Consider the following 21,473-nt stretch of genomic DNA (forward strand, 5'->3'; position numbering starts at 1 on the left):
AAAAGCTCGTAAAAATTAATGCTTTATCTTTCTTCTTTCGTCAATGTAACCGGATCCATTTTTTCTAAATCGGCTCAGGGTTTTTTTTGTCATAAGAAACATACGATACTAGAAGTTAAAAAAAAATTCAGACTTGCTGTTATTTCAGCAAATACTACTTAGTCTTCTCTAGTTTAAGACCGCTCTAAGTGGGTATACATATATTATAGTTTTTATTTGACAGTTAAAACTACCGAACCGAAACGAATAAAACTTAAAGACCTACCCAGAAGAACACTTCAAAAAACAAATTGACAATATTTTAAACTATAAAACTGTCTTATATCCCGGAAAAAAACATTTCATTTACTACAATATTAACATTCATAAATACCAAAAAAGTACAATAATAATTAATTAATCAAACAAAAAATATAGATATTTAATGTTTAAAAAAGCGAACGCCACCAGGGGGCGCGCTTAGCAAATTGCGTTAGGATTTTACGACCCTCAGCCTAATATTGGGGTTGCTATGGTAACCATAAAAACTGTTTTAAACTAAACTAAAGACAATTTATTTGTTTTCTTTTAGTGTCTTTTGTTGTTTTTTAGATTCTTGATTGTTTTTAGGAGGTACTTAAGATTTTAGGGTAATAAGTTTAACGTTTTTTAGATATAGTGTTGTCGCTCATCAATTTATAAAATATATTAGAGTAATTTTTGCTAATGTTAATGTTAGTTGTTTCGGAATTTTAGTTTGTAGTGGGCAACACTGGTGTCGCCACGCCATTGGTCCGTTGATTTGTTCCAGACAAATGGCGGGAAGACTCGTTTTCTTGATCTGTAAAATGGCGAGAACTCGCCCACTTGGTACGCAGCAAGCAAGCAAGTAACATCTTCTATTGATTTATTATTATTGTGTAAAGCGTAACCTATAATTCTATTTCTGTCTGTAATAATTGTTGAACATTGTGTATTATGTAACACTGTTATTTTGTGCTTGACTAAACATTGTAATGTGAAGTAATAAATTATGCCTTTATTAACGTATGGTTTATTTGTAGTTGTGAACTCCTTACATCAGAAGTGAAATACACGAAAGAACTACGCCTAAAATGCCCCGAAGCCGCAACCGGACATCGAAGAAAAGGAGCCGGAGGAGGTCGACTTCGAGCAGCAGTTCCTCGACAAGCTCTCAACCTTCATCTAGCACGAGCAGTTCAGATGGACATGGGCACAGGAAAAAGAGACGTACCAAGCGTACGTCTCCTGCAGTAAGCCAGAACATTATTTTATCATCAGTTATCCCCGAGTTTGATCCGTTAGTGGATGATATTCAAATGTGGTTGAATGTGGTAGAAGCTAACGGTCGCGCTTTCCGTTGGTCTGATCGTGTTCTTAAATATCAGGCACTACAAAAATTGCGTAATACCGCCAAAACCTGGTATGACTCACTTCAAAAAAATAAAACGTGTTGGACCACGTGGAAATGGAAAGATTGGCGAAATACATTGTTAGATACCTTTGAAGTCAAACGTAATATGTATGGGTTGCTCAAAGATCTGATTCAAACAAAACCAACAGATGGGCAGTCATTGTATGAGTTTTATTTTGTGCAAAAAGGCAAAATAGATAAAATGCGATTGTCATTCTCGGAGCAAGATATTATTTCTATAGTTGTAGGCTCAATTGGCGACAAAAATATATCGACAGCCGCGGATGCCGGTAACTTTAAATACTGTGATGATCTAGCTTCATTCTTGCATGGAAAAATATATGCTGGTTCGGAACAAAAAGTTGTTCCGAAGCATATTAGTGCTCACGTTAAAAATTCTGCTCGTTTACCCTATAATGTAGAAAAAGATAATCCAACAATCAATGCAGTACCGGTGAATAAATTTCTAATTAATCCTAATACGGGCATCACATGTTTTCGCTGTGGTGAGCCAGGACACAAGAAAACAAGCTGTAGTCAAAAGGATAGTGTTAAATGTAATTCTTGTAATAGGTTTGGCCACTTGGAGCTTGCATGTAGATCTAAACTAAAATTAAAAGCAGAAAAAGATAGTGAAGTAAAATTAATCGTTGAACCTACAACTAAAGATAAATTCTATAAAGATATTAATAATAATAATAATAATAATAATATCTCTTTATTGAAACCACAATATGACACAATACACCGAAGCTCTGTCCCCTGAACTAGGTGGTTAGCCTGTATCTCAGGAGACAGTTCCTTCCCCAATTACAGAAAACTTAAATATGTACTACTACAATTGAGAGCAAAACATTGATTTAAAATTATAATAAAATATATAATAAAATAACAATAGGTATTTAAAATAATTAATAATGGTGTTCTTTACTAAATTAAACACTATTTTTAACTGATTGCGCGCCGTCTTTTGTTTATGTGTGTGTATGTGTGAGTGGTGTGCGTGTATGTGTGATGTGTTAGTGTGTGTGTGCATGTGCTTTGTTATTGTTGTTGAAACAGACTTTAGATTTGTAAAGATATGAGGCTTTCAATTTTGTCGTAATCCATACTATTTAGCCAGCCTACGAGATACTTAGTGAAATCGTGATTGTTTAGTTTCTGGATGTTTTTTTCGGGAATTCTATTATAGACACGAGGAGCACTGTAGATATAGTGACGCTGAGCAAAAGTCGATTTCACGGTAGGTACAGGACATCTAAAGCGTCTTTTATTGTTTGGACTTAGCTTAGGAATCATTTTACGGTGATATCTACGCAGGATCTGGTACAAGTACATTTTGCGGACAGAAAGTACGCCAGCTCGCTCATAGACATCGGTTGTAGGATGACGGTATGGCAGAGACATTAGAACCTTAAGGATGGTGCGCTGCGCTCGCTCTAGTTCAATAATGATTGTCTTGGCCGCTCCACCCCAGGAACAAATGCAATATTGCAGAATGCATTCACACAATGCCCTGTACGTCGTAAGTAACAGCTTAGTAGATGCCACGGTTCGCAATTGCCTAAAAATATAGGTCAATTTTCGAAGTCGGGCACTGATAGTGGATACTTGACGACTCCACTTTAGATTTTCATCGACTATGACTCCCAGATACTTAATGTGACTGACTCTCGTGACTAACTCACATGAGCAGTCGCTTATTGTTCGGCTGTGGTAATTTCTGTTACATGGGAAAGTATGAATTTTCAGCTTCATATCAGGACGAGATCTATTAGTCTTGGCGAAGCATAGGTAGCTCGTTTTGGCAGGGTTTAGTGTGAGCAAATTTTCCTCTAGCCATTTTGAAACTCTAGCAAGACCACTTTCTGCTAGTGACTGAGCGTGTTTCCATGAGTTACCATGAAATAAGATGACAGTGTCGTCTGCAAACATTAATATTTCAGCATTAGGGATGGCGATCTCTGCAAGATTATTTATATAGCCAAGGAAAAGGGTAGGACCGATCGTGCTTCCCTGCGGAATGCCAAAACTACAAGCAGCTGCGTCACTCATATATCTGTCTACCTTTACTCGTTGCTCCCTCCCGCTTAAATAGTTCTGGAACCATTCTAGGACATGTCCTCTGATACCCAGGTTGCTAAGCTTGGTCAACAATATTGGAATAGAGACAGTGTCGAATGCCTTTTTAAGATCGAGGAACACTCCAATAACCTTCTTTCCAGCGTCGACATGTCTTGTGATGGTTGACGTCAACTTCAGAAGGGCATCATTGGTTGATATCCCTTTCCTAAAACCAAATTGACTACTGGTTAGAAGTCCATTCGTTTCCAAGTACGTTGTAAGCTTCTTGTTTACCAATTTCTCCAGTATTTTAGATAAACAGGAAAGCAATGAAATAGGTCTATAATTCGATGGTATCCGTTTGTCGTCTGACTTATGTATTGGTGAAATTAGTGCAATTTTAAAGATCTTTGGATAGGTGCCTTGTTCTAAGCTTAGGTTGCAGAGATATGTGATAGGATCCGTTAGTACTGGCGCTGCCAATCTAATAAGCTTACTAGAGATTTTGTCATACCCAGGCGCACTATTTGGTTTCAGGGATAGTATGATGTTCTGTATTTCTGTAGGGTCCGTAGGGGTAAAAGACATGGATGATAATGGCGCACTATTTACCGCGTCGTTGGCTAACTCGAGTTCGGTTCTGCCAAGTTTACTCAGTGTAGCACTAGCTAATTCGCTACCAATAGTCGTGAAGAAAGCATTCACTTTGTTCAAAGATTGAGTTGGCGTGCTTTCAATGTATAGTAAGTCATTTGGTGGTTCATTTTTGTTGTTCATGTTACAAATATCCTTAATTATGTTCCAAGTTTGTTTGAGATTTGTGCTGTTTTTCTCTAGTTCAGATTGATAGTAGCGTTTCTTTAGAGATTTAATTATTTTGTTGCACGTATTTCTGTATGCCACGTATCTCTGGCGCAGCTCTTCGTCATCTGGCCGCTTTTTGGATTTACAGTGTAGCTTGTCTCTTTTACGCAACGATCTCACGACACCAATCGTAATCCATGGCTTGAGTGGAGCGTTCCTTTTCGGTTTAGTCGAGGTTTTTGTGCAGCTGTTTGTAACGGTCGTAATGGTGTTAACCAGATATTTCGCAGCAAGGTCAACATTATTAGTCTTGTAGTATTCAGACCAGTCTATTTCACGGAGTTGTGAAAGCGCCGCAGAGTAGTCCAGAGTTAGGCATGTAGTACTGGTTTTCTTCTTGATTGCAACATGTTCGATAGACAAGAGAATGGGACAGTGGTCTGTCAATTCCGGAAAGACCAGCGTCCGCCATTTCTGTTTTGTTCGAATCATGAAATGATCCAAGCAACTGTTCACTCTGGTTGGGTATGTAATACCTTGACGCAGGCCATGCAATGCTAGAACGCACATGTAGTCACTGACGAAACTGCTGGGATTGTCACATGGCAATGTATTAATGTTAATATCCCCAGTAAATACGATATCTTTACTACGAACTTTACTCAAAATCTCGTCTAGTGATGTAAGGTACGGTTGTAGATTCGAGTGGCATGGTGGTCGATAAGAACAAACGATAGTCAACTCTTGTGTGTCCAATAATAGGCAGTTACCTTGTACTATATTAGGTTCAGAGGCCGTTACCCGTACCTCCGATCTAACGTAGGCCACTACACCATCATTCTGATTTATGTTATCCGTGGTCATAAACATGTTGTACTGATTAAGAGAGGGTGGCGAAATACCTTTTTTGGTCCAACATTCAGTAAGTATAATAATATCAATTCTTGTGTTGAGAGTTGCAATAAATGCCAGAAGCAAATCAAAATTACAGTAAATGCTACGAATATTTAAACATAGAATATTTAGCGTATTCGAACTTTTCATATTGTCAATTATTAAGGAACATTTAGAGGAGTCATTTACTTGAACACAGTCCACAGTATCTGAGTAATCAACCTCATTGGCTACTGACAAGTTAGTGGTATTGAATTTTCTCTTTAGTGAGTACTCGGCACCAATCAATTGACCACTTTTCTTTAGAAATATTATTTTATATTGTAATATATTATATTGTAATTAATGGATGTAAACGACAGGCTTTTATTGATATGGGTAGCAGTTGTTCCTTGATAACGTCTTCTTTAGCACACGAACTAAAACTTACCATTTTCGAACTAAGTAAACCCGTGTTATTAACCGGATTTAAGTCAGACTTTTGTTCTGAGGTTACACAAGGCGTAAAAGTTGACATAATGGTAGACACAGCAGGGTTAAACATAGTTCTATACATTTGCGATGAATTAACTGGTTGTCCTATTCTAATCGGTAGAAATTTTACGGAGGACAAAGGGATTATGTACGCTCGTGTAGGAAATAACTTATCGTTTTGCCCTATGAGTAAAGATCATGTGGCCTTAATAGAGTCCTCTATGTTTGAGTCCACACCTGAAAACCATATTGGAATATTAAATGACATTTTTTCTAAATACCCTCGTGTTGTGTCAAAAGATTTACATTCTTTGGGGCAAACTTCTTGTGTAGAGTTAGACATTGAGTTGATTACTAATAAACCTGTTTGCCACCGACCCTATCGTATGTCCGACTCCGAAAAGATAGCTACGAGACAGATTGTCGATGATTTATTAAAAAATGGTATAATTCGCGAAAGTAATTCCCCTTATGCAAGTCCAATTCTGCTAGTTGACAAGCCTTCAGGTGAAAAACGCATGTGTATTGATTATAGGTCCTTAAACAAAATAACTGTTAAAGAAAAGTACCCTATGCCTATTGTTGAAGATCTTATCGATAAACTTAGAGGATGCAAGTGTTTTACATCGATAGACTTAAAATGTGGCTATTATCAGATATGCGTTAATGAACAGTCCATTCCTAAAACGGCATTTGTCACTCCTGATGGTCATTTTGAATTTAAGCGGATGCCATTCGGGTTGTGTAATGCACCTTCCGTATTTCAAAGATTAATGAATACTATTCTTGGTAAACTGCGCTTTGACAGGGTTATTTGCTATATGGACGATCTTCTTATAGCTACAAAAACGTTGGAGGAAAACGCTAGACAGTTGGATGAAGTTTTAAAAATCTTGCAGAATAACGGTTTGACAGTAAATTTAGAGAAATGTAGTTTCTTTCAGAGTTCAATTATTTTTCTAGGGTATGATATTTCAGAAGAAGGTATTCGCCCCGGTAGTAAGAAGTTAAAAGCAGTGCAAAATTACCCTGAACCCAAAAATGTGCATCAAGTGAGACAGTTTTTAGGCCTCATTAATTATTTTAGAAAATTTATAAAGAATTGTGCAATTATAGCGAAACCATTAACTAAACTATTAAAAAAGGATACAATATGGGAATGGGGATCAGATCAGGTTCTAGCTGTAAATAAACTAAAATATGAATTGTCTCATAACGCATTACTAAAAATCTTTGATCCGAGTTTACCCACAGTTTTGTACACTGATGCCAGTCGTGATGGTGTAGGATGCATATTAACTCAAATAACGGATAAGGGCGAACAGCCAATCCATTTTTACAGCCGTCAAACATCAAGTGAGGAAAAAAAATATCACTCCTTTGAGCTAGAGTTCTTAGCGATAGTAGTTGCATTGCAGAAATTTCGGCATTATTTGTTAGGATCCAGTTTTAAAATTTATACAGATTGTAATGCTGTCAAACATACGATAAATAAACAAGAAATTAATTCCCGAATTGGTAGATGGGTTTTACTGACACAAGAATTCACGTTTGAAATATTACATAAGCCAGGTGTTCAAATGCAACATGTTGACGCGCTTAGCCGAAACCCGGTCTGTGCAAAATCTGCCCCCTTATCTAATGAAAGTGTGTTGGCTATAACAGAAGCGGATTGGTTATTGTCAATACAATTACAAGATCCCAGTATATGTGTTATAAGAGAAATACTAGAGTCAGGTCAGGCCGAGATAAATAGGAAAATATTTAATGATTATGAATTGTTAGGCAATAAAGTATACCGCCGGACTGAATTTGGTAGACGGTGGGTAGTTCCTAAACAAGCGATTTGGCAAGTGATTAAAGCTAATCATGATGATCTTGGTCATTTTGCTGTGGATAAAACTATAGAAAGAATAAAATCTGTATATTGGTTTCCGAAAATGAAAAAAGTGGTTTCAAAATATATAAAAAATTGTATTAACTGCATTTATTATAAAAATATCCAAGGCAAAAAGGAAGGTAAATTGTTCCCTATACCTAAATATGCTAGACCTTTTCACACTCTCCATATAGACCATTTGGGCCCATTTGTTAAAACCACTCTTAGAAATACTCACCTTTTAGTAATTGTCGATTCATTCACGAAATTTGTGTTTATTTCTCCTGTCCGTAATACTAAAAGTTTGATTGTTATTAATGAGTTAGATAAAATATTCAAGGTTTTTGGTAATCCTAAGCGACTTATATGCGATGCTGGGAGTTCCTTTACATCTAAATTATTTGTTAAGTACTGTCAAGACAAGAAAATCCGCCAACACATTATAGCAACAGCGGTACCGCGCTCAAATGGCCAAGTGGAGCGCTTCAATCGCACCATCCTCGATGCCTTGAGAACTTTGGGAGCAAACACAAATTATGATAAATGGGACACTCATATTGCCAGCATACAGCAAGGTATAAACAGTACTGTTAACAAAACTACTTCAGCTGTACCCAGTGAGGTATTTTTTGGGTATAGGTTGCAAACAGATGCCGACTTGCTGGTGCATGAAATGGAACATCAATTAATTGATGTTACAACTCTAAGAAACAACGTTAATAGTCGCATCCAGGCCAATGCAGATAAACAGAAGCAGGCGTTTGACTCGAAAAGGAAAATGGCGCACATCTACAGCGTTGGTGATTTAGTGGTCATCAAAATTCCCAGCCAATCAAATGATGGGCAAAGCACTAAATTATTACCTGTTTTCAAAGGACCCTTTCAGGTGACTGAAGTACTAGGCCATGATCGTTACAAGGTAAAGGATATGCGTGGTGCTGAAAGGACAAACAAATGCTACGAAGGGACTACGTGCGCTGAGAACATGAAACCATGGATAAAGCTGACAGAGCTCAATGCAGAGGGTTTGGATTTGGCCCAAGATGTTGTCAGGTATTTATTTACCCTTTACCAAGTTATAATAATGTTCTACATAGCCGAACTATAATATATATACCGATGTACATTTATTTTCGTTTCTTTTATGTCTGGTGCGTTTGCTTCGTACACGTCTTGTTCCGGTGCTTGGACTATGTTATAAAATGTAACAGTATTTATCCGTGTAAAATAAATCTGTTACAAGCAGTTCAGAGTTTGTAGTGATATGCAACTAGGGTTGGCCAAAGGCATCGCCTAGGGAAAGCTGCATTCTCTGGATTGACACCTAATATCTCGTAAAAGTATGTCCAGGCACTGAAATAATGACTAATAAGAAATAATTGTTTGTGTATATAATTGTGCTCTTTCTGTTGACCGTTGATGGAACAACAGAATAGAACCTTATTGCTAAAATAACAATAATAATTTTACAATAATTATAAGTTTTAATTTTGTGTTCATATTGTCCTCAGCTTTGCACCAGACTAAGACGCTATCCGAGGGCGGCTGCGTGCGCAGGACGGCCGGATGTTGTCGCTCATCAATTTATAAAATATATTAGAGTAATTTTTGCTAATGTTAATGTTAGTTGTTTCGGAATTTTAGTTTGTAGTGGGCAACACTGGTGTCGCCACGCCATTGGTCCGTTGATTTGTTCCAGACAAATGGCGGGAAGACTCGTTTTCTTGATCTGTAAAATGGCGAGAACTCGCCCACTTGGTACGCAGCAAGCAAGCAAGTAACATCTTCTATTGATTTATTATTATTGTGTAAAGCGTAACCTATAATTCTATTTCTGTCTGTAATAATTGTTGAACATTGTGTATTATGTAACACTGTTATTTTGTGCTTGACTAAACATTGTAATGTGAAGTAATAAATTATGCCTTTATTAACGTATGGTTTATTTGTAGTTGTGAACTCCTTACAATAGGTATTTTTGAGAGAATAATGACATGTAAAAAAAAAATGTTTTCAATAATCATAAGTCATCATTGCCTTTTTTGCCGGCTGAAAGATTGTTGTTTTTTAATTACAAAAAATAATTAAAAGTGAGCTTTGAGTATGAAAAAAAACATGAATGTAGACACTTTAAAGGCTCCAGCAGACCGGATGCGTATGCGTAGACGTAAGCGTAGACGTGCACGTAGACGTGCACGTACCATGAGTTGTAATGTATGGAAATGTATGAGACAGGCCACACCGCTTGCGTAACGACGCGCACGTCTACGTTACGCAAGCGGTGTGGCCTGTCTCATACATTTCCATACATTACAACTCATGGTTACGCCGTAACTACGCGCGTGACTACGACGTGGTTACGCATACGCATCCGGTCTGCTCGAGCCTTTACACTCACAAAACACGTTTTTGGTCGCTTTTATTAGAATACCAGCTTGCGCCAGCAGATTCAACACTGATTTTTTTTTTCAAATTAGACCGTTACTTCTTGAATTCAAAATCAGGGTCAAATTAATACCTAACATTTAAAGAAAAAAAAGCTTTACAATAATAATCATGAATCCCATATTTTTTTGTCACACTTTTACTTAATACCACAAAAAGTCTTGTCCACATTTTTCATCCAAATTTCTCGTCACCCTACACATCGTGTGAGTTCATTCACAACGTAAGGGTAGCAAAGTTCAATAGGGGATGACCATCGGCGTAACTTTTGTAGTTTCGCATAATTTTATGATTGGCCATGTGGTAAAACGGGTGAAAAGCAGGTTTTACCCGGTTAGCAAAGGAAGGGTTATGTTTTTGATGCAGGTACAGCTGTTTCCGTTTTTAATGCTCCTAATATTATACAAGCGAAAGCTAGATAATTATATTAAAACATTACCATTATCCATACACACAAAATGTGTCCTTTTGGCGTTCTAAAAGTGCTGATTTTTTGGCCTAATTCGACTGTGTGTGTACGTTTATATATACGTTTTTGAGTTTGAGTTTTTTAAAGCAAAACTACTTCATGAGTTCTGATTAAGTTTGGCAGTAATGTAGCTTATAATCAGAATAATACATAGACTGCTTTTTATCCATGTGCTGTAAGTAGTTCCCTTGGGATGACGAAACCTGCTTATATTTAAGTTACTCATGGCTAAGTAGTAACAGCCGCACGTTAAACTGGGTCCCGGCTGTCATTTGAACATCTTTGACATTCACGGGTAGTCAGAATCCGGTAAATCTGACAACCAATCTTACACTGGACATGGGTCTATCTGACCCCTAATATTTCTAGCTACCGTAACGACACCCAAACCCCTTTGCATACCATCACACCCTACAAATTTGCATTAGAACCATGGAGAACGAAATGACTAGCGGAGATGTCATAACGCAAAATCTCCTAAGAAAGTAGCGCGACAACATGCGGGTGCGAGGGGGACGAAAACGTTACTGTCTTCGCCCTTACACGCCTTCTTTGGACCCGAACATTTTTAACACGCTTATATTAGCTTCACTTGTAACTATGTATGTAAGAAAATCTTGGAATCTTAATTTGACCCACTACCTGGTCTTCGATTAGGATGATATTTTGCACACGCTCTGAGTTCTGATGACAATATATGATTAGCGTGTTTTTTAATAATTTTTTTGTAACAAAAATCGTTGATAGATGTCTCAAACAACTCAAACGCCTCATTAGTTCACTCGTAACTGATCGTTTTGGTCATGCCCACCGTACAGTCAACTTCAGGTCAGTGGTAACAGTTTTATAGGAAAATCGTACTTATTACTATCGTGTTAAGGTGCATGACAGTTACTCGTACCACTGATGTGTAGTCTGCCGTACGTATTTGAGCTAGAAGAAGGCGCCTGACCTAGCTGCATTATGGTATCTCTGCTCATTTTTCCTTACTCCGTGTTCTAACTAAATTGATGGGGTTGAAAACGCCCCCTGGGGTCGAAACTACCCCGTTATCAGCTGTGTAATTGAGTTATGTTTTACATATAGTGTCTCATGGGATATTGTTGGTAAGATAATAGAGGATAATAATAGGATTGCTTTTTAACCGACTTCCGAAAAAGGAGGCTCTAAATTTGGCAATTTTGTTTGTTTGTACATAAAAGCTCAGACACTGAACAGAAAACTTTCAAACGGTACAAACTTTGTTTTTTTTTCATGTCTATTATTTTTTGTATATTTTGATTTTGTATGTATATTTTTTTGTTTAATTGTAAGTATGTCTATGTGTAACACGCGTGAAAATAAAAGTTTGTTTGTACCGTCAGTCCGTCAAGGCTCCGAAACTGAACTAATTTAAAACATATGCCGTCTTACCACAAAAACTTTTTAACGTCAGTTTAAGCCTTGTCTAAAAAAATGTCAAATTATGACTTTGAAATAAGGTCCATTTTGGAACCACACTTTTTTTAGACAAGTGTTTGACACATGGTTAAGTTTTTGTAGTAAGACCAATACCGTCTTACCACAAAAACTTTTAAACGTCAGTTTAAGCCTTGTCTAAAAAAATGTCAAATTATGACGTTGACATATGGTTCATTTTGCAGCCACAATTTTTTTAGACAAGTGTTAAACAGGCGTTTAAGTTTTTGTAGTAAGGCCAATATAGTTTTGGGAAGCTACACTATCCGGGTAACAACGGACAATATCCGGGTATCTACGGGAAGTAGTTTCGGGATGCGAGTGAAACCGCGTCATAAGCTAGTACATTATAAAGTTCTCAAGGGAACTATTTAGTGAGTCATTATCACACTCATGTTAATAAAATCAGCATATATTTGCGTAATCGATTCTAGAATCGATAATTCTTTGTTTAATCAATTTGTTTGTTGACTTTTGTCGTCTCGTTAGATTTGATTAAATGATAATTAGGTATTGTTAACAGTGAAGAAGTTCCCGGTTCAAAATATTTTTAAAAAGCTTTCTTGCAATCTATCTCAAAACTGAATCAGTGTTGATTCTTATACATGTTCCACCAAAATCAATTCATTCTAATGTCATTAACTGTTGCCATCATCATCATCTGCCTAGCTTTTTCCCAACTTTGTCGGGGTCGGCTTTCAGTCTAACCGGATGCAGCTGAGTACCAGTGCTTTACAAGAAGCGACTGCCTATCTGACTTCCTCAACCCAGTTACCCGGGCAACCCGATACCCCTTGGTAAGTCTGGTTGACAGAAAAGTCGTTAGCTATTTTTGCCTTTTATATAAAAAAAAACTACTATCCGTATACAAAATTAGCCGTTTCTTCGTCATAAAAATATATTTCCTAAAGCTACCTCTGCCTATCCCCTATAGGGATAAAACGACACTTCCCTTTTAAGCCCTGGGTAATAACAGCTGGTCACATAGCGAGACCCTTCTGAAGTTAGCAGAGGGTGTTAAAACGCCCAGCGTTAAGCGTTAATCCGTCACTATAGGTGCTTATAGATATACAGTTTTATTACGGGTAATTAGAAGGACAAAATTCATTTATTTAGTAAACGAAGGAAATATAGTACATTTGTACTCATTTGTATTATGCCATTTCAAATTATTGTTAACAGTATGTTCATGAATTATAAGTCAATCTAAATATACAATAAAAAAAAAATATTCATTTTCATGAATTATAAATACCTACGTTATAAGTCAATTTATATGTATTTTTTTTTTCATTATTTTTTTTAAATGATATTTGCATGTTAATATCCGCCTGCATGCAAGTTGTCTCACACACAAATTACTGAAAGGTTTTCGATCAAATTCAACTTACAGTGTCAAATTACTGATCGGATTATGAAGAAATTCAACAGTGATGTGCCTATAATACTTCTTACCCATACGTTTCAGGCCGAAGCCAGTAGAATACCATAACAGTGGGAAAAAAGCTCAGAATCAAACTCTGTATTTCCACAAAATAAATTAACAGAAACGAAATACTTACCCTACATTAAAAATATTGACATCTGGACATCTCATCAACGTAAGTATTTCTATTTCCTATAAGAAGACAGACAGAATGATTCCAACGCCCAACCGTTTTCCATATTTATTTCGTCAACACTAGACCGTCATTATCGAAAGAATTTTTCAATCAACAAAAGTAAGAACAGTTTTAGAAATAAACGCCAAAATAAACATTAAAATCTTCCACACACTGCAAACTTTTAGTCGGCCTATAGTTTGTTTGGGCTCATTAATCAGTATGAAGATGAATGGTAGTACGCACATTACAAAGATCAGGTATTTAGCCGATATCAGACCGACTGAAGACTTTGATTGATATCAAGATTTTCTTTAAGAAATGTTTTTCGCTAATCATCAGGGGCTCGATTCTGCTAAGTTAATAATGTCAAAATAGAATAGAAATTGAATCGCAATAGCGGTTTTAACCTTGGCGGGTTCTGCTACTAATGTAAGACCAATCGTATTCCAACGACATTCGATTGGTCTGCCATTTGGTCTATACGGTAGTTTGCTCTTCAATCATATTGCTATCGTAAATCATTTGCAGACAATATGATTCATTATTGAAAGACAGAAACAGATAAATCGCATTTAAAAGCAAAAATAGCGGAATGCCACATACGCTTCAATCGTAATTGAGTCGAGATTGGATCTCAGTCAGATGTGAATCGTATGTCGCTTAAGTAAAATTAGTAGAATCGGGGCCCAGGTATTTAGCCGGTATCAGACTGACTTTGATTGATATCAAGATTTTTTTCTAGAAATGTTTTTCCCCAATCAATTCTCAACTCTCAGTCGACTGTTTAGTCTGTAGTGGTCCTAAAATAATTTTTCAATCAACCAAAATAAGAGCAGTTTTAGAAATAAATGCCAAAATAAACATTGAAACTCTCAGCTTCCGTCCGTCTGTCAAGTCAACGTTTTTAGGTTAGAACTGTGAAAAGTTATATATGGCAGGAAAAATTCAAGATGGCCGCTTTGACGTAGAATGTTCGAGAGAAGTCCAATTCGTGGTGGCCTAGTGGGTAAAGGACCAACCTAAGGCGCGGGTTCGATCCCAGGTCAGGCAAGTACCAATGCAACTTTTCTAAGTTTGTATGTACTTTCTAAGTAAGTATATCTTAGACACCATCGACTGTTTTCGGCACGTTAAACTGTAGGTCCCAGCTGTTTTTGAACGTCCTTGGCAGTCGTTACGGGTAGTCAGAAGCCAGTCTGACCACCAACCTTATCAAGGGGTATTGGCTTGCAAGGGTAACTGGGTTGAGGTGGTCAGATAGGCAGTCGCTCCTCGTGGCACACTGGTACACAGCTGCATCCGGTTAGACTGGAATCCGACCCCAACATAGTTGGGAAAAGGCTAGGCAGATGATGATTTGAGTTTATATCGGGTGGGTTAATATAATATTTATGTCGATTGACACAAAGAAAAAAGAAAAGTTCGTAAAAATAAAAAATATATATTTTTCAAACTAAGTATAAAATGTGCGAAAATTAGAACACAATATAAAAGTCAGTCATTAAAAAAAACTGAAATTCTCCCTTGAAAACTGACAGCTGTCAACTGTATACAAACGACACACCCTGTATATGAAGCAAAGATAATTGGAGTTTATTGTTAAAAACTTTTTTACAAAAAAATTAAACCGACTTCCCAAAACACTAAAAAGCAAAAAATAAACTATTTTTAGGTGCATCGGCCTAGAAGTCGGTGTCTAATGGATGTTACTAAGTTAATTTTGCCACCGACTTCTAGGCCGATGCACCTAAAAATAGTTTTTTTTTTGCTTTTTAGTGTTTTGGGAAGTCGGTTTAATTTTTTTGTAAAAAAGTTTTTTATTTAAAGCTTTTCAGTGATACGAATAGTTGTCACTATCCATACAAGTGAGAAGTTCTCATCAATACAAAGAATATAAGTCCAAATACGAGGTATTTTACATATTCAGTTGTCGAGTTCCCTCGACTTACTTTCTCTGGTCTCCATCATCAGGTCAGCTCCAAACCTTCACTGTTGCTAAGGTCTTGTCAATACAAATAATTTAAGCCCAAACACGAGGTAGTTTACATATTCAGTTGTCGAGTTCCCTCGACCCTCTCTGGTTTCCTCATCAGATCAGCTCCAAATCTTCACAGTTGAATAGTGCTTTTAGGCGTACACCTGAGTGTCAAGTTTTTACCCTATGTATGCCTACAACTTTCGAAGGTTGCCCTCGATTTCTCAGGGTTTCCATCATCAGATCCTGACCTGATGACTATGGGACCAACTGGCAGCTATTCCGAGTCGAACAAAAAAAGAATCACGTAAATCGGTCTATAAACCTCGGAGTAATCGATGTACATACATAGAAAAAAAAAAAAAAAAAAAACATACCGGCCGAATTGATAACCTCCTCCTTTTTGGGAAGTCGGTTAATAACCAAAGAAAATTGTAATCATCTCATAACATGCCATCTTAAACCCCCGCAAAAATGTATTCAGTATAAAAACCAACCATATTAAGTTTGCAAGTAATATTAAGCAATAAACTTCTTGATAAACGCCGGTTGCTGAGAAATGCACGCACATACCGACATACACGTACAATGGACTGACAACACTGCACGCGGTTTAGGAGATGCGTGGGCGCAAACGGATAAACTCGTTATGTTAAGGGAGAGTGCTCACGTTTCAATGATTTCAAAACGCTGGTATTTTTTTATTTACACTTCGTTTTCTATTTTTTCTGACAATACAGAACCTCGTCTTTGGACCCCTAAATTCCGATTACCATATGCCTAGCCTTTTCCCAACTATTTTGGGGTCGGCTTCCAGTCTAACCGCATGCAGCTGAGTACCAGTGTGCCACAAGGAGCGACTGCCTATCTGACCTCCTCAACCCAATTATTCGGACAAACTGATACCTCTTGGTAAGGCTAAAGTTTGAGGTTGTCAAACTTTCTGGCTTCTAACTACCCGAGGAATGGCAAGGATTTTCTAAAGACACCAACATAGGCTGCTCCGTGTGAGAGGAGGCCTGGGCCCAGCAGTGGGACGATATAAAAAGGCTGTAACAACAACCAACATCCTTAGGCTATATTTTACCCTGGTGCGGAAACCGCGGTCAAACGGCTATTTGCCATTAAAATATAGTTTGTATCACTTCCCCTTAAATTGTGAAGGTAAGTAACAAAGTTGTGAATAAATAACTTAATTCAACCAGTATTGAGATCTTTATGATTATTCACAGGAGTAATCCTGTGGTCAAAATTACTTGTGAATTTTGTCAATACCTAATACCTTTGCCCCAGCGGTCTAAAATAAAGGAACAAATTGATATAAGATCCTTACTTTACGAAAATACACACTAAAATTCTTCTTATCAAGTGGCAATGGGCAGGCCATATTGCTCGCAGAGCGGATGGCCGATGGGGTCGAAAAGTGCTGGAGTGGAGACCACGGACTAACCAGCGCAGCGTAAGACGTCCACCAACAAGGTGGACAGACGAGCTTTTAAAGGTCGCCGGAAGACGCTGGATGCAGGTCGACTCCAACAGGTATCTGTGGAGATCTAAGGGGGAGGCCTATGTTCAGCAGTGAACGTCTTATGGCTGAGATGATGATGATGAGTGAGCTGCAGGTTTAATCACCTAGAAAGCCCTAGTGTTAGAGTTTTCTCAAATCCTGACAGCCTGTGTGAAAGAATATAGCCTATGTTACTCGGGAAGAGTGTAGTTTTCAAAAGTGAAAGAATTTTCAAATGGGTTCAATAGTTTCGGAGTCTTTTGTCTACATTATATTAGTGTAGAAAGTCGTGGTGGCCTAGTGGGTAAAAGACCAACCTCTCAAGTATGAGGGCGCGGGTTCGATCCCAGGTCAGGCAAGTACCAATGCAACTTTTCTAAGTTTGTATGTACTTCTAAGTATATCTTAGACACCAATGACTGTGTTTCGGATGGCACGTTAAACTGTAGGTCCCGGTTGTCATTGAACATCCTTGACAGTCGTTACGGGTAGTCAGAAGCCAGTAAGTCTGATACCAGTCTAACCAAGGGGTATCGGGTTGCCTGGGTAACTGGGTTGAGGAGGTCAGATAGGCAGTCGCTTCTCGTAAAGCACTGGTACTCAGCTGAATCCGGTTAGACTGGAAGCCGACCCCAACATAGTTGGGAAAAGGCTCGGAGGATGATGATATTAGTGTAGAAAGATTGCATACAAAGATCTGATGCCGTAAGAATATCTTATAAAGTAATAAAAATATGATTTATTTGACGTTGAAATAAAAGAGAATCGAATTCCTTCACTGATTATAGTTATAATTGCATCATGTGAAGTTCGATTCTTGGTTTAGGCAATAGTTTGACTTATTTATGTTTTTACATATTTTGGTAATGCCTCGTTGGTCTAGTGGTCGCAAGCGTGACTGCTGAGCACAATGTCTCAGGTTCGATTCCCGTGTCTGGCCGCGATCGCTTTGTGGGTTTTGGAAACTTTGACAAAAGCCCGGAGCCTGTAAGTTGGTGATTAATACACCCATGCATCGGAGAGCACGTAAATGTCGGTCTTGCTTGTGTTCTCTCTCCGGTGGTGTCGGATTACCGTCCCTGTGGACTGCGGTGGCTGTTCTCATACAAGGAGATCAGCCAGCTGCGCAGTGCATATTATAGTGCACGAGCATTTGCTTGGACACAGTTGCACTCACTGTTCCTTTGCTCTCTGCCCGCGATGGGACGACAATCCGACACTACCAGAGAGAGATCAGGCGCAGGACCGACATTTACGTAGTACCAACATGGTAGGGAAAAAGGTGAAGTTAACTTATGTCACAAATCAAATAATTTAACTTATCTTGTCATGACGACATGTGTACTATAATTATTTAATTAATTACTATAATTAATTAGTCAGGAGCTTGCGGCCCGAGCCTTGCTTATCAGTAGGACATTCATTTTAAGTCAGGTTTGGTGTATATTTGCGATTTTGCGACTAAATTTTCGTTAAATTGCATGTAATAACTTACTGAAACTGTAACAATGATTTAAGTAGGCTTTGTTGTCGTTTTATTTCTAAAAACACTAATTACAGTAGGTTATTACATTTAAATAAAATATTTGTTTGTATTACATGGCCGAATCGTTATGTAAAATTGACAAAACGCTATGTTTTAATATGTGCATCAATAACTACTTAAATAGGTACTTCTCTTAATAATAATAATATATTTGACACTGTATTTTACTGGATTTTCAACTGATTTTTCAACAATAATTCCTCGATTAAAGTACCAAATTTTAATTAACAAAAAGAACAAAATGCATTTACATGCGACAAAATTGTCGTCGGTCAGTCAGTCGCAAAGTCGCTCATGTACACAAGTCCTAACATAGCGACCTGTCGTTAATAGGTCACACATTGTCGTGAGAAATGTAAACAGAAGTTAAATAATTATCATATATTTTATAATTATTATGAACTACATACGTAAATGAATAACAATAGTAGATATTCTATTATTGAGTCATACTATCGTGAATGCCTAGGTCGCCTTGTCGTTTTCATAATAATTGGAAGTTAGAAACTAGCCGAATGGGTCGATAGTTAAAAATAAAAAAAGAATCATCAAAATCGATTAATATATGGTGGAGTAATCGCGTAACAAACATACAAAAAAATACAGTCGAATTGAAAATTTCCTCCTTTTTGCGATGTCGGTTAAAAGGAAAGCAATACTTGATGGGGTCGCTCCGTGGATGGGTGACCATCTTATTAGGACGGTTTCCTCTGTATTTCGGAAGGCAATTGGTTGCTTCCGACTATCATTTGAACATCTTTGGCAGTCATTGCAGGCAGTCAGAAGCCAAAAAGTCTGACAATGAGTCACCAACCACAAAACCAGAAAGTCTATGACAACCAGAGAAGAAGACGACTATAACCTGTTTTTTTTTTTTTTCGAAACTACGTTATCGACATTGTCAAAAATCGTAAAAAAAAACACTTTATCGATAACCGAAACTATCGATACTCGTCCCATCACTACCGTGTCAATATTGACTCTATTCACTGTCATGTCACTTGTAAACAGTGAAGAGTTCGTATACGGCGTTGTATTATATCGGTTATCGACTATCATGGTGCCGGCAGTTCACGCAGTATTCCGATTCAGTTCAATAGTTGTTAGAGTAAAATGAGGTAGGTAAGAATAGTTAATCTGAGGGCATCATTTCCCGAGCCTTTTCCTTACTATGTTGGGATCGGCTTTCTCGACCTAGTTACCCTGGCAACCCGGGTAATCATAAGCCAGTAAGTTTGACACCAGTCTTACCAAGGGGTATTGGGTTGCCCGGGTAACTGGGCTAAGGAGGTCAGATAGGCAGTCGTTCCTTGTAAACACTGGTACTCATCTGCATCCACCAGACACCAGCATAGGTGCTAAAAGGCTAAAAGGCTAGGCAGATGATATTTGGATAAGATATTTATACTCCTAGTATGTTAAGTACTAATTTCCAAATTAGAGACGACAAACAATCGATAATCCTCGTTCTAAATGTCGATTGTCGATGTCGACGGTTTTTTCAATTATTCATTTGTAAGCAATTAATTCTTGGTAACATGGGCTCTATTCGTCACTAATTTGTTAGTCGGAATTGATAGCTGTGGTTTATTTTTTTATGGAAGAATCAATAAAATGTACCACCTTCTGTAGATTTGTGGGAAGTTAAAATATATCATTGGTAGAGTACTGCTTTATTATTGACTGTCTTATATTTTTATTTTAGATACTAGCTAGCTTCAGCCAGCGATTTCACTCGTGTCCCATAGGAACAACTCTAACCACACGGTTAAAAAAGTAGCTTATATGACTTATTTAAGTGGTCTATGTTACACTCCGTGCCTGGGAGGGCACGTGGCGCCGTCGTCCCCGAATGCTACTCAGTAGCAGTCGTTGTTACAATTCCACGTCAGAGGCCGTCAGGCGGATTTGGGAAAACTCTGACACTAGGGCTTGTTAGGTGATTAAACCTGCAGCTCACTCCATAAGAAGATGTTCGAAACAGCATTGCAAAGGATTATTATTTCTATACTATATAATAAAAAGGAAACAAGGGCTCCGAAAGGAATTACTGAACTGATTCAAAAAATTCTTTCACTGTTGGAAAGATACTCTTCCCGAGTAACATAGGCTATATTTTATCCCGGTACGGGCAGTAGTTTCCGTAGTAAGCCGCAGGAAAACGGCTAGTTAGAATTAAAGAGCCCTTGATGATATATTCTCCTGGCATAAAGTTCATACTATATTACATTGTGTGACTGTCTACATCAGTTATTAGCTTTCTACACTACAGGCTCGAAATGTGATGTTCGGCGCACTCTAGTGGACGATCGATACGTCAATATTTGTAGTGCTAAGGATGTGCTCGAAGTATCGATGGCGACAAAATAATTATACTTTTATCGATAAAATTTTTGGGTAATGTTTAAGTATGTCTTGTTTTATATAGTTTGGAGTTATTTTTATGGCTTATTATCAACTATTTATATGGTGCCACCCTCCTATTTGGGGAAATAGTTTATTTTTACTGATTAACCTATACTACGATCTTCCTCAGGCTTGATTCTATTGCTATTATTAAAAATCAACTGTTCTGTTATTTAAATAATATAAAGTCATGACAAATTAGCAAAATCACATGAACTCATGAATGAAGATTTTCTTAAAGCAGTTTTCAGACACGATCGTGAGAAACAGAGCTCTTTTAATTACATACCTACTTTAAATCCATAGCATAACTAGTTCGTACTAATATGTCCGTACAAAATACAGTACTTAGATCCTAATACCCTCGTTAAATACCAATTTAGACAAGCACTTGAGCTAGAACGAGATCAATTGTAATTAAAAACACTTGGCCCCGACCACACAGTGCGGGTTTGGGAACAAATACACGAGAAACTTATGATCTAAATAATCCTACTTATGTTGTGAAGCTGAAAGGGTCTGTTTCATATGTTT

At 37.6% G+C, this 21,473-nt stretch overlaps 2 protein-coding genes across 2 annotated transcripts in view; one reads left to right on the forward strand and one right to left on the reverse strand.

The window, feature by feature from the left end:
* LOC124643954 (protein slit) overlaps positions 1–21,473 on the reverse strand; it is a 137,316-nt gene that overhangs the window by 97,147 nt on the left and 18,696 nt on the right. The gene's annotated exons all lie outside the window — the stretch shown is intronic.
* LOC124643919 (tryptase-2-like) overlaps positions 8,203–21,473 on the forward strand; it is a 52,166-nt gene continuing 38,895 nt past the window's right edge. The window contains exon 1 of the mRNA XM_047183043.1: positions 8,203–8,582. Coding sequence (XP_047038999.1) covers positions 8,203–8,582 — 380 coding nt within the window. The remainder of the gene's footprint in view (positions 8,583–21,473) is intronic.

This window comes from Helicoverpa zea, chromosome 29 (assembly GCF_022581195.2).
Source record: "Helicoverpa zea isolate HzStark_Cry1AcR chromosome 29, ilHelZeax1.1, whole genome shotgun sequence".
Taxonomy (NCBI): domain Eukaryota; kingdom Metazoa; phylum Arthropoda; class Insecta; order Lepidoptera; family Noctuidae; genus Helicoverpa; species Helicoverpa zea.